Genomic DNA, 14,736 nt, shown 5'->3' on the forward strand with positions numbered 1-14,736 from the left:
TATTTTCCATGTTTCAGCGTCTACTTTAATCCAAATATGACCCAATCATTTACCTTGCTTTATAAATGTTAATTAGAAGTGAAGTCAATCACTGGATTTTCCTTCCTGGTTTGTAGTCTGAGAGGATCTCTCAAGGTGATTGGCCGTTTACTTGTTTGATGAAATCACTGATACTGGGTACCCGGAGATCCCCTTAACTTGGCACCAATTCAAACTAACATTGGAGAAAGAGGAAATCCATGTCACAGAGATCATTAGCGCAAAGCTCCTTCTTCTAGATCAGTAGTGAGCACCTCTGCATTAGCACTAACTGCAAAATCCAGGCCATTAATTCCAATTTTATTTTATAAAGTGACTTCTATTCCTTTTGAATATGGACATTGTTCACCAATATTTAACTACTTCCAAAATTAATTAAAGTTGTTATATTTTATACACGTGACAATTGCTATCAAACTCACCTGCTGTTGAAACCACATGTAACAGCATCTCAATCTCACAAGTGAACACTGTCCAGGAGCTATACGAGAAATCCCAACGTACCAGAAAACCCTGGCCTGCAGGTATTACATGTCCATATGTACCCTGCGGCATGCGTATATTAGCCTGACCAGATCCTATGATTAAATTTTAAAAATGCATATTATATGTGGGAATTACTTCTTTTAATAATGTTTATAAAGTTGCAACCATTTTTAGAATATATTTCTACATACATCAATTCTATTTTATATATAATGTCAGCTCAATGATAGCAAAGTTTCACCAACTCTTTCCTTGTAATTTATATTCTAGATCCATTACTGTTGCTATATTTAAAAAGATTGTACAGAAAGGTCAATATCTCAGTGCATTAGTGAAATAAGGTACTCAGCACATCAAGGATAGTAATGCCATTACTCATTTATGAGCTCAACAAGGTTCATCTAATACTATATGATCATTTATTACCCACTGGGAAACAGGCCCCTCGCAGAGTCCAAAACTTAAGTTTAGGAAAAAAAAGACGCTTCTTCAGCATTCTTAAATACTTACGTCAGCTTCATTCCCAAATCACAAATCATTCACTAACTAAGTGATCTCCTGTCTATTACAACTCCCTCTATCTCCTCCTTGAAGGTGCTATATCAAGCTATTTAGCTGAATTCATAAACTAATTTCACGAATGTCACTTCCAGTACTAAACGAGATCCATTATACACGAAAAGTGGTTGTGTGTTTATATTCACAATTCTAACGATTATCCAGGCACAAACATTGAAAAATGATGAGAACATTAATAACTGAAGTAAGATGTTCAATTCTTCAAGCTTGCTCCTTCATTAAACAAATCTTTGATCTCAGTTCCATGACCCTTCTCATAGAATTCATCATACAGCGCAGAAGTGCCCCTCTGTTCCTGCTCATTCATGCTGATTAAACTAGACCCATTTGCCTGCATTTGGCCCATATCCCCTTCCTATTCACGTGCCTGTCTAAACATCTTTTAAAAGTTGTAACTTCCATTTTTAGGAATAAAATTACAAGATTTGAACTAAGTACAAAACACTTTACCAAGCGGATAAAGCAGCTTTGGCATTTGCCTCCTCCACCTGGTTCCATCCTCGTGGGAAAGTACATCATGTGGTTTATGCTTATATGGCTCTGTGTAACATGTCATTTTATCCAAAAAACTGTAAACCTTCAAAACAAAGTAAAATATCACCAACTGGACACAAACCCAGCAAAAAGAAAAAGAATTTTATCATCTATTATAATGTGACCAAGACTTTTGCTTCTTGCCGTTATACTGCAGTCAATAATATTGTGTAATTCCCAAATACAGTAACATTATGAAAATCTATTTATACAAGGCTCATTTTAAATAGAAAGTATAAATTTGAAGTAATGTGTTTCTTGGAATCCCTTTTTGAAAACTGATCAGTAAGCTTACACATACCTTTTTAGCAGTGGATTTATCGGATATCAGTGCAGATAGCAGTTGTAACAATGGTGCCATAGACTGCGGGAACATTCCACAATTGTTGTCCAATAAAATAGCAATACCTGCTGTTGGCTCCTTGACATCAAAACAAAAAGGAAACAGGTGCAAAAAGGAATCAGAGTTCACACAATGTTATGCAAGTAAAACTTAACACAATTTTAATTTTGTTAAATGAAACAATTAAAAATCCTGAGCTTTTTCCATTGTTTATATTTATACTCATAGCATGTATGTAACGCTATACAACCTTATGTCCAAAGGTAAGGAAATTGGGTGCAACAAGATTAACAAACTCTTTACTCAAGTTTTATTTTGAAAAGATATGAGGATGCCCAATATACACTTAATTGTTTTAACAGTCAGAACCACCCCTCACCCCACCCCTGAGGACCACAGGAAAAGAATGAACACATGAACTTGGCAAAAAAAAGGAACTTATTTATGCTTATATGTAAGCCAGGTAGCGGCATGATAAATTTCATTATGGAGAACTAGATTGATTGTGGTGACGATCTCTAGTAATTAATGCTTTATTATCAGTAAAAGCTTTTCTGGACCACCCATGTCAGGTAAAACAATAAAAATGCAGTTACTGCAAAATATTCAATTATACCAAAACAAAGCACAAAACATAATATTAAACCGATGGCATCTAAACAATTTTTCAGAAATTAAAACAACTCTCAAACTTTTTAGAATCCTTATGAGAACTGTGCATTCTCAGTTATGCATCACTATTGTGTCATCCAGCTAAATAATTGAAACAGGTTAAGTAAAGACCCTACAAAAGACTGTAGAAGATGCATCTGACATGGCAGAACAACACACATCTTTTCCACAATGGTGTTAAGAGAAAAGCTCTTCATTAATAAGTCAGCAATAATCATTTACATTTCCCAGGGGATGGACAGAGAAAACAAAAATTGTTTCGACATTTGTGAAATTTATAATTTCAATTTGGTATGTTATTTTCAAGCTGGCCATTATAGCACTTTCAGCTGGCAGGAATTTGATATCTGGAATAAGGTTTTTTGATTCTCCTGTGGGGGCTCAGTATCATCTTTCCGATCTTTAGATAAATGCAATTTGATGTACTTACAGTATCCCAAAAAAGTTCTGCCAGATTTGGGGCAGTGAAGACCTCACAGGCAACATCAATCAAGTGCTGGAAGAGAAGTAAAACAGGATAAAATCAGTGTACTTCTGAAAATAAAGAATAGTTCTGCACCAAAATCTAATAAAGGTGAAATCAAAACACAAATACCATGAATTCATATAAACTCTGTGGAAAATTGCACCAATTCCCAATCATGCCCCAAAAACCAGCAGCCAGGAACAAATCATCCAAAACAACTGCAGTTTTGAAAATGAATAGTTTTCCTTTCATTAAGATATAAATGTTCAAAGTAGTTTTGCCATTAATGAACAACAATGCTGGACAGAATCACATTGTTAGTTTAAAAAGATTCTTTAAATCATCTGCTGACAGAATCTTAAAAGAAATTTGAGCTAAACTTTGTAAGCATAGTAGAAATCCCTTTGCTTGCGCAAATAATAAAATTATTAGTGAACTTGTTAGAAACTTTAAACAACATTCTAATTTATAGGAAAACTGTTCCTTAATTATGAAACAAACCTACAAGTAATAGAAAATATATTTGCATACCATGAAGTTCAACATTTAACAGGGTTAATCAATTTTCTTTCTTTTTATTTTATTCATGGAACTTGTTGTGAAGGAGATTAGGAATGATTGCACATTAATTGTCTTCAAGGTGGTAGCAATGAACCACCTGCTTGAACCATTATAGTCCATCTGGAATAGGCACACCAACAATGCTATAGGAAAGCAGTTCAAACAATGTGACCCAGTGACAGAGAAAGAAGAGCAATATTGTTCCAAGTCAGGATAGAGAGTGACTTGAAAGAGAATTAGTAGAGTGATCATGTATATGCTGCTTTTACTCCTCTAGGTGGTAGAGGTTTATAGGTTTAAAAGGTGCTGTTGAAAGAACCTTGGTGAGTTATTTCAGTGCATCATTTAAATGGTACAAACTGCTACCACTGTATGCAAGTGGTGAAGGGTATGAATGTGGGTGAGTAGCAATCATTCAGATTGCTTTATTTGAATGTGTGGAGCTGCACTTGCCCAGGTAAGTTGAGCTTGGTCCATTTCTAGCCTGTGCCTTGTAATTTGCACTGTCAGGAGCAAAGTTACACAGAACAGAATTCCCAGCCTTAAATGATCTATTCAAGAAGTGAAGTTGAATTGTCACATTCAGATAAAGCAGAGTTGGTTTGCAGGAGATAATTGGGCTAGGTGTAATGCAGTTTCACATGTGAAGTAACAAACACAACGTTGGAGAAACCCAACAGGTCTGACAGCATCTGTGAAGAGAGAAACAACACTGGAGTCCCACGTGACTTTTTCTGAACAGAAATCATACAGGACATGAAACATTAACTCTTTTCCATTCTCCACAGATGCTGCTAGACCTGCTGAGTTTCTCCAGTATCATCTTGTTTGCTTCAGATTTCCAGCATCTGTGGTATTTTGCTTTCACTAAATTTAAAGATGTACACTCCATCTTTATTTTATACTAACATTAATTTCACATTCCTGGCAATATTTTTATGGATAGTTTTCCACCAGGCAACTTTTACAGATATATCCTAATAGTCAACTCAAATGTCATATTTTCTACCTGCTGATTTCCCAAAGTTTCTTCTTCAAACGACGTTAAGACAAATGACAGCAGTCCATAGATACACATCCGAGCAGTACTGGCTGTACACTGAAAAACACAAGTTTTCTCACTGCATCTTTAAAGCATGAAAACAGAGCTAGACATAAAAAGCCTACAATCCAGCAAGTTAAAAGTAGAATAAAAGATAATGAAAATAATGGCAGTTTCATTAGTGGCATTTGGTTTTTAAAATTTAATGAATATCTATTTTAACAAAAATTGAGATAATGCACTAAATGTGTCTCCTGCTCGATAGCAAGCATCTTTACCCAACAAAATACAATCTGCAGCATCGTACTTGGTTAACTATATTTTTCAAATGACCGTATTTATTTAACATAGAACATGGTTATCTTTAGAAACAATAAAATGTCCATTTCCCAACAGTTCTCTCTCATTGCATCATCCCTACTTAGAGTCAAAGAGATGTACAGCACAAAAACAAAACCTTCGGTCCAACTCATCCACGTCGATCAGATATCCCAACCCATTCTAGTCCCATTTGCCAGCACTTGGCCCATATCCCCCTCAACCGTTCTTATTCATATACCCATCCAGATGCCTTTTAAATGCTGCAATAGTACCAGCCTTCGCCACTTCCTCTCGCAGCTCATTCCGTACACACCCACCTTCTGCCTGAAAAAGATGCCCCTGAGGTCCCTTATATATTTTCTCTCACCTTAAACCTATGCCCTCTGGTTCTGCACTCCCCCCACCCCATATTTATCCTATCCATGTCCCTCGTGATTTTATAAACCTCTATAAGGTCACCCCTCAGCCTCCAACACTCCAGGCAAAATAGCCCCAGCCTATTCAGCCTCTGCCTTGAGCTCAAATCCTCCAAACCTAGCAACATACTTCTAAGTCTTTTCTGAACTCTTTCATGTTTCACAACACCCTTCCAAAAGGAAGACCAGAATTGCGCACAATATTCCAAAAGTGGTCTAACCAATGTCCTGTACAGCTGCAACATAACCTCCCAACGCCTATATTCAATAGTCTGACCAATAAAAGAAAGCACACCAAACGCCTTCTTCACTATCCAAGCTATCTGCAACTCTACTTTCAAGGAGCTATGAACCTGCACTCCAAGGTCTTTGTTCAGCAACACACCCTAGGACCTTACCATTAAGTGTATAAGTCCTGCTCTGATTTGCTTTTCCAAAATGTTTTTTGACCCACATTCAGAAAAACACTTGTATTATTCATAGTTCTCCAATTCTTATCTTCTTGTGTCCTTAACTTCTTTCACCTGACTACTGGGCCCCACAGGTGACTACCGGTCATTCGTTTTTCTAATTCACCATCGTCTCTACAGATTGGGACTGCAATCTTATTTTCAATTGGGTATACCCCATTTTCAGCTGACATGGCTGAAACGGGAATGATGCAAAAATGACAATTCTTTAGTTGAATAGGATAAGGGCAGGTGGTAAATGAATCCACCAACTCTGGAACATAATTTGGTAAACTAACCATAGCCTCAATTTTAAATAGTGGTCACACAAGCTTCATTAAACATTGTATTAGATTACTTTCCCATTCTACTGTACTCACATTGTTTCCCCCGCTGCCAAGTGCCTTAAGCATCTGTGTCATTAACTGGAACACGTTCTGCTGAATAGCAGTGCTTCCCAAGCGCCTGATCACAGGAGTTGATTCATCCAGGTTCAGCGTATGGCGCAACAAAGCCCAAGACAGCAGCACCTGTGCATGATGTGGTATGTCCCCTAATGTCAGCAGCAACTTGTCCATCTCCTTTAAGGAAGAAATAAATTGCACAAAAAATTTGTAAGACTCTTATTTTGAATAAGAGTATTATCACTGTATGGCATGGGTATCACAGAACTGAAAACAACAGCTAAACACTGATTTTGTCACGTGATATCAGATAATTTACAACATATAGATCAGGTCAATGATAGAGGAATGAAAATCAATCCACTGAAAAGCAATTTTCAACTCTTGCAAAATATAGGACATTGATACAGTAGGCTCTTCACATCTTCTAAAAAAGCTATTCCTCTACCATAAAGTGGTGGATGCAGGTACAGTTACAAAATTTAAAACACATTTGGATTAATACATAAGTAGGAAAGGTTTGAGGGACAGACACAGGCAAGTGGAACTAGTTTAGTTTGGGAACATGGTCAGTGTAGACTTGTTAGACTGAAAGGCCTGGTTTCAAATTGTATGACGACTTAATATAGTATCCATCATATTACTAGCATAGAAAGAAAAAAAAAATGAAACAAAAAATGCTTTTGGAACAAATGAATAGATGGATTGTGTAAATCTGACAAAATGTTCAACTCTGATTTAGGAGGATTTCCTACAAACCATTTGCAACCAAAATGGTCAGTCAGCAATCCTATTTTTAAACCTAAATATTTAAAAAAAGATTTCTTCTACATTTTGGTCAGCTTTAGAGAAAAGCATTGGAAAATCCAATTGATACCTTCACAATTTAGAGTTTAAACTACTGTAAATGGTTTTTTAAAATACCCAAATATTCCATTAAGGCAAACTCATACCATGTCAGGAAGATTACTCTCGCAAAAAATAATGATGTGGAGGTGCCAGTGTTGGACTGAGGTGAACAAAGTTAGAAGTGACAAAAACATCAGGTTATAATCCAACAGGTCTATTTGAAATCACAAGCTTTAAGAACTCTCACCTGACAAAGGAGCAGTACTCCAAAAGCTTGTGATTTCAAGAAAACCTGTTGAACTATAACCTGGTGTCATGCGACTTCTGACTTTGCACAACATCAGCATCTAACACTTCAAATAGAGAAACTGACTTTCATTGAACAATCACCTGAATGCAAGTCAAAGTTGACAAATACAGAAAAGTCCTCACAAAATTCAGGTTGCATTCCTGAAAATTGCAACATTAAGTGATGCACTGATTCCTTTTGGAATCGCTATTAGTACTGGACTTTGGCAAAAAGAAAAACACAAACATTACATTCACACCCTTTAGGTTGAACTACAGTAACTCAAATTGGTAAATGAAATAAATTGAACATAGAAGAAACATACATTCTTTTTACACAAATGCCTGCAGTGGATCCTCCAAAAATGAATTCAAGGCACTGTTGTCTGATTCTAAGCTGGGAGATAGTTGCTCACTGAGTTTCGGGCCACCTACTGAGGTCTTTGTCAATTCTGGCAGGGATCTGTGTCCCCTTTTTGTTGGCTGCCAACACTTTCAGGGTCTGCTCAGGCCCCTGTTTGGTGGGGGCTGCTCCTCTTAACTATCAGCAGGACCTTGGCTTTCTTCCCTACATCTCCAGGCCAACAGGGTAACAGTTGAGGTTGGACTCTGCAACATTTTCTCTCTCTGGCTGGGATCAGATGTTCCTACGGCAGATCAAAGCCATGTGTAGCTGAGGGACTTAGTCTGTGTTTCAGGACAAAAGGTGATGCCAATTCTGTTTCATTGGGAGTTCACCAATTCCCATATTGTTCCAGCAGTTTGGGATACAAAACCATGTGGCTCCAACTGTGTGCTCGTGTTTGTGTTTGCCTACATATGTGTAGAGAGCGCGACATAATATACATGTACACAACTAGCACTTTGTCAGTCAGGAGGTACAGACCAAAAAACTACAGAGAGAGACTGCATGTTGGAGGCTGGAAAGAGAAGGGCCTCAATACCAGGAGGGGGAGGGATTCAGGTCATGTACTACAGTGAATGGAGTAAAAATAAATCTTGCCATGCTCAATGAGACTCTAGGTCCTAATAATCTTACAATACTAAAGCAAAACAGACGACATTAATCACAGACTCCACGTATCACTGTTTCAAAATATTGGACTGTAGTCTACAAGCAATACAATGAGCCGCTGAATTAAATTAAATTAGCCATGCTGACAACAGAATTTTGCTGTTCTTTTCTATTCTCCTCCATTACCCTATACTTAACATGTAATATTTCAATCAATCAGAAAGGAAGAAAAAGTTACCTGGCAAATTTCCCGAGCATTAGCAAACTGATGCTGTTCTACTCGCTCCTCGAGAGCGCATTTATGTAGGAAATCTATATCCATTCCTTCCACCAGGATCAATGCGCTGAAATACCTGAAGAGAAAAGCATGTATGCTTGAATATCATGGAAGAATGGATAAAGCATCTACATGACAAGAAATGATACATTGTATTAGACAGAAACTATCCTTGTAAAATTTAAACTTTTCAAATTCCCTCATTAAAATTTCCACAGAAAATGTAACAAATATTCAAAACGTACATTGTGTAATCTTTTAAAAGTTGAAGGTTTTTTCTGCTTAACTTTCCTCCTACTTCTGAAGACATCAAAAATTAGTTCAAGTGCAGCAACATAAACACAAAGCACCCAACTCTGCATGTAAACTGGATACTGTTTAAATAGACGATTGCTTGCATCAAAATTTGAGCCAGTACAAGTAGTTGGTGAGGACAGAGGCCACAATGCTAAATGAGGAACCCTGGAGATGTAGTATGTTTGCAACCAACTCATCAGAAATCAAGCTGGGCAATATAATTTGTTAATCACCAAAGATTTCTCAAGTATTTGTCGTAAGAGCTACTCCAATTAACCTTTGCACCCTATAAATCGTGGCCTTCCACGCATAATATCTGCAACATCAAGCTACAAAACGAAGTTTGGCCATGTTTTTAAGAACAATTAAAGGTACAAGAACTGGAACACAAAATGACCACAGAAATTGCTGATATGCCAGAGGACACGATTGCAACTGGAAAAAAATTAAAAATGGTCCTTACAGCACAGCATGAGATATTAAACAGAAGCACCAAGACGGATTAGAAAGAAATGACCAAGACAAACTAAAAAAGTGCACAAATGCTCACATATCTTACATATGTGACAAGAAATCACAGGCCATGAATGTCAAATATAATCTTGCAAAACACATTCTGCAGGTCAAAAGGGGAAGAAAGAGGCACAAGACTCTCTTTGTGGGCAGAGGACTTAAACATGAACCTACGATCCACAACATACAATGATACCAGAACCATCTCCACAGCAAGGAAAAGCTTGGCCTCCATCCTTCTGATGCACAAGTGACAAAGGTCATAACTTCATGCGGAAAGGTACTGGCAGCAGATAGTATCCCAGTTAAAGCATTTAAATATGGAAAGACTCAGTTAGGAGACTCACCAGTTTCTCTTGTCTAATCTGAAAACAGGATGCTAGTTCCCAACATTATAAAGATTCCTCGATAACAATATATGGAATGGAAGAACTTACATTTGTGACAATCAATGGAATGGCCCTTTCAATAGCAGGAAGAATCGTTGCATGGGTTAATTTATAATTGGACTGTCACTCACTCACTGATTTCTCTGAATCAGTGTAGCTTCAGTGAAGATCATAAAACAGTAGTCATGATTTTTGCAGCACACCAAATTCAAGCAATCCTGCAAATAACCTCTAGAGGGCGCAATTGACCTTACCAAGGCTTTTGAAACTGCAAACTGGAACTGAGGACAGTAGTGTATAAATATGGCTGCCCTGAAAAGATGAACATGTAATTTGCCAGTTTTATAAATGGCACAATAGTTAGGTGATAAATCTTAACTGTCCGAGATCCAGTGGCAACATCAAGTGAGAGGACAAAATTCCCATAACCGAAGCTTGTATAGTGCGGTGTACCTAGCATCAACACTATGCTTAGAGCTCACTGCTTAACAGGGAGCTACGTATTCGAATCTGCACACTGCTGAAGTGAGATATAAAATCAATCTTAAAGTCAACCTCAAATGTTGCATATTTAGATCTCAACACATGGTGAAAAGAACCATGACAGGACTAAATGGAGGATCTCTGTCAAGTACTTTTGACATTTACAAAACAAAGGAGTCAATTGCCTTCAGTACAGGTAGGGGATGTGAACGGATGTGGCAGAGTAACAATATGACTGCTTTTACAATAAAAAGAAAGAGGATAATGCCTTGGGACTAAACAACTGGTCGTATTCAAATTTACTTAAGTTTAGAACAAAGCTGGTCTCTGCAATGGTAACGATATCAATTGTTGCAAAATGCTATTTGCTCATGAACATCCTCAAGGGAAGGAAATCTGTCATTATCAAGTCTATACAGAGGAACCTCGATTATCCAGCATTCGATTACCCGAATGTCAGATTATCCAACAAGATCGCAAGGTCCTGATGCTTGGCTAAACTATGTTATCTGCCATTCGATTAACCGAAAAAACCAATCCCTGCCCATGTCGTTCGGATAATCGAGGTTCCCCTGTATATAGACTCCAGATCCAGAACCATGTAGTTGACTTTGAAATGTCCTCTGAATAGCTTAGCAAGCTACTCAATTCAAGGTCAGTTAAGGACGGGAAATAAACGCTGGCCATGTCAACAATATCTGGAGCCAACGAACAAATGAAAGTGAAAACAACAAAAAGCAAACGCCAGTATATCCAACACTCCAATGCTGGTTTCATGAGCAATATTTGAAATCTATACTGAGACTTGGCTTCAAGACTTGGTCTAATCTCTCATGAGAGAACATAAGTTAGATCAAAAACCCATCTTCCTCTCCCCTGCTTTGCTTGCTGAACGTTCATCCGTCAAACCAACAGGAAATATATCACTTATGACAGTAACATTACCCAGAAAAGAGGACTAGCTTGATGTTTTCTCACAAAAAAATGAAGCCTCCTTGTGCTCACCTCGTCGTCACATAGTGGGAATCTTACTATGTTGGTCTATAATTTAGAAACATATTTAAAAGTAAAATTTAAACAGTAGCAACATTAACAAATTGCATTAAAGTTCTGAGTTCAGGAGATCTAAGATGGCAATGATCTGAGAAGATCGCAAAACAGAGCTTCGCATCGCAGCAGGAGCAGGACAGTCCTTCAACCCACCCAACCCAGGTCATCAGGATTTCTTGGGACTCTGAAAAGATCGTGGAGCCCCAAGAAACATCTAAAAGTTTGCTTATCTTTATTTTCAACCGTCCACTAAGGGGAGGTCGTGTCTGACAAACCTGCTGGAATTCTTTGAAGAGGTGACAAGTAGGTTAGACCAGGGAAATCCAATGGATGTGGTCTATCTCTACTTCCAAAAGGTCTTTGATAAGGTGCCACACGGGAGGCTGCTGAGCAAGGTGAGGGCCCATGGTGTTCGAGGTGAGCTACTGGTATGGATTGAGGATTGGCTGTCTGACAGAAGGCAGAGAGTTGGGATAAAAGGTTCTTTTACAGAATGGCAACCGGTGACAAGCGGTGTCCCGCAGGGTTCAGTGTTGGGGCCGCAGCTGTTCACATTACATATTAATGATCTGGATGAAGGGACTGAGGGCAGGTAGTACTGAGGAAGTGGGGAGGCTGCAGAAGGATCTAGACAGTTTGAGACAGTGGTCCAGGAAATGGCTGATGGAATTCAACGTGAGCAAATGCGAGGTCTTGCACTTTGGAAAAAAGAATACAAGCGTAGACTACTTTCTAAATGGTGAGAAAATTCATAAAGCCAAAGTACAAAGGGATCTGGGAGTGCTAGTCGAGGATTCTCTAAAGGTAAACATGCAGGTTGAGTCCATGATTAAGAAAGCAAATGTAATGTTGTCAGTTATCTCAGGAGGGTTGGAATATAAAAGCACCGTTGTGCTCCTAAGACTTTATAAAGCTCTGGTTAGGCCCCATTTGGAGTTCTGTGTCCAGTTTTGGTCCCCACACCTCAGGGAAGGACATACTGGCATTGGACCGTGTCCAGCAGAGATTCACACGGATGATCCCTGGAATGATAGGTCTAATATACGGGGAACGGCTGAGGATCCTGGGATTGTATTCATTGGAGTTTAGAAGATTAAGGGGAGACTAATAGAGACGTACAAGATAATACATGGCTTGGAAAGGGTGGACGCTAGGAAATTGTTTCCATTAGGCAAGGAGATTAGGACCATGGACACAGCCTTAGAATTAGAGGGGATCAATTCAGAACGGAAATGCGGTGACATTTCTTCAGCCAGAGAGTGGTGGGCATGTGGAATTCATTGTCGCAGAGTGCAGTGGAGGCCGGGATGCTAAATGTCTTCAAGGCAGAGATTGATAAATTCTTGATGTCACAAGGAATTAAGGGCTATGGGGAGAATGCTGGTAAGTGGAGTTGAAATGCCCATCAGCCATGATTGAATGGCGGAGTGGACTCAATGGGCCAAATGGCCTTACTTCCACTCCTATGTCTTATGGTCTTATTTAAATTGTTGGAAATGAAGAAAAGACACTTGAGAGATTTGTAATTGCTAAAGCCTTGATAAATGGGGAAGAATACAGTGTTTTAAATGTTTATTGTCCCTCAGCTCATCCCCTTAAATTTTTGGTAGATGCTTTTTCTAAATTGATAAGTCTCAAGTCCCGGCACATTATAGGGGCACTTTAACGGTCTCACAGATCACCCAAAGGTCCCTCTCTACCCTCTACACAAACTAAACAATTAGTTGGCCTGTATGGGGAATTGGTGTTGGTGGACATCTGGCAGCGATTCCACCTTACAGGTAGGGATTTCACGTTTTTCTCCAATCCACACAGATGTCACACTAGGATTGATTTTTTTTTTCCCCGACCCCTGTGGTAACCCTGAATCGGATGGCATCTTGTACAATTGGTAATATCACCATCTCTGATCATGCTCCAGTGTACCTTATGGTTAAGACTAAGGACGTTACAGTGGGTTCAAGGTACTGGTAAATGGATCCCTTTATCCTCATGGATAGTAAGTTTGTGGAGTATTTCTCTAGGGAATTACGGGCGTTCCTAGACATCAACATAGGCTCGGTTGATAGTTCATCCGTGCTCTGGGAAATTGCCAAAGCCTATGCTCGGGGGTTAGTTATTTCATATTCCACCAGTAGGAAGCTGCAGAAGGGTGAGCAGCAACATCTCCATGAAGCACAGTTGAAAGCAGCCGAGAAGACCTACTTTGACAGATCCTCGTTGGTCAAACTACAGAGGATTACGGCACTGCGGTCTGCACTAAATTTCATGCTCATGCAGACGGCAAAGAAGAAGCTGGCTTTTTCAAAGCAAAGATTATACGAGCATGGTGACAAACCAGTCAAATACTTAGCATACCTTGCCAGAAAGAGGAGTGCCCCACAAACCATTATGGCAATTAGGGAGGAGTCAGGGAACCTAACATGTGATTCTAAAAAGATTAATGTGGCGTTCCAGAGATTTTATTCTAAATTATACCAATCTGAGGATTGGGGGGGTGGGGGGGGGGGGGGGGGGGGGGCAGGCCAAAATGGAATCTTTATTTAAAAAGAGATCTGAAGCTTATGTGTGTGACTCCCAAACAACCATCCTTTCTCAACGCCCCATTATCACAGCAAGTAGTGCAGGATGTTGTGACACAGCTTCAGAGTGGAAAGGCAACCAGTCCTCACGGACCTCCCAGTGAATTCTATAAAGAATTTATAAGTATACTCTCAGGCCCGATGCTGAATGTTTAATGACTCATACAATCAAGATTGTCCCCCAGCATTTCTGAGAGAGGCCAATATTTCACTTATCCTTGAAAAAAGGGAAGGACCCGGAAGACTGTGCTTCATTCAGGCTTATCTCACTCTTAAATGTGGACTTTAAAATCCTTTCTCAGGCTCTTGCATTAAGGCTGGTGACTGTACTACCTTCTATTATTAAAGAGGATCAGATGGGCTTTATAAAGGGTCGTAGATCCTCTAATAATGTTAAGAAGCTGCAAAATGTAATTCAAGCATGCCAACAGCAGTCAATACAGGGATAGGTGATTTCTTTAGATGCAGAGAAGGCATTTGACCAGGTTGAGTGGCCGTACGTTTTCTATACTCTAAAGCGGTTTGGTTTGGGCGAAGTTTTCATAAAATGGTTAACGGTTATCTATGGTGTACCTCTAGCGGTGGTCATTACCAACGGGGTACGATCAAGCAATTTTGCTTTTTACGTTGGTGATTTAACCATCGGCAGAGGCCATTCGTGGGGATCCCAATATATCAACT

At 39.0% G+C, this 14,736-nt stretch overlaps 1 protein-coding gene across 2 annotated transcripts in view; it reads right to left on the reverse strand.

Moving 5' to 3' along the window:
- nup188 (nucleoporin 188) overlaps positions 1-14,736 on the reverse strand; it is a 100,040-nt gene that overhangs the window by 64,344 nt on the left and 20,960 nt on the right. For both annotated transcript variants that reach the window (XM_060841481.1, XM_060841480.1), the window contains exons 10-16: positions 8,703-8,817; positions 6,289-6,489; positions 4,690-4,779; positions 3,084-3,149; positions 1,940-2,059; positions 1,555-1,681; positions 462-617 (exon numbers count right to left, since the gene is read on the reverse strand). In XM_060841481.1, the coding sequence (XP_060697464.1) occupies positions 462-617; positions 1,555-1,681; positions 1,940-2,059; positions 3,084-3,149; positions 4,690-4,779; positions 6,289-6,489; positions 8,703-8,817 (875 nt within the window). The remainder of the gene's footprint in view (positions 1-461; positions 618-1,554; positions 1,682-1,939; positions 2,060-3,083; positions 3,150-4,689; positions 4,780-6,288; positions 6,490-8,702; positions 8,818-14,736) is intronic.

This window comes from Hemiscyllium ocellatum, chromosome 21 (genome assembly GCF_020745735.1).
Source record: "Hemiscyllium ocellatum isolate sHemOce1 chromosome 21, sHemOce1.pat.X.cur, whole genome shotgun sequence".
Lineage (NCBI taxonomy): Eukaryota > Metazoa > Chordata > Chondrichthyes > Orectolobiformes > Hemiscylliidae > Hemiscyllium > Hemiscyllium ocellatum.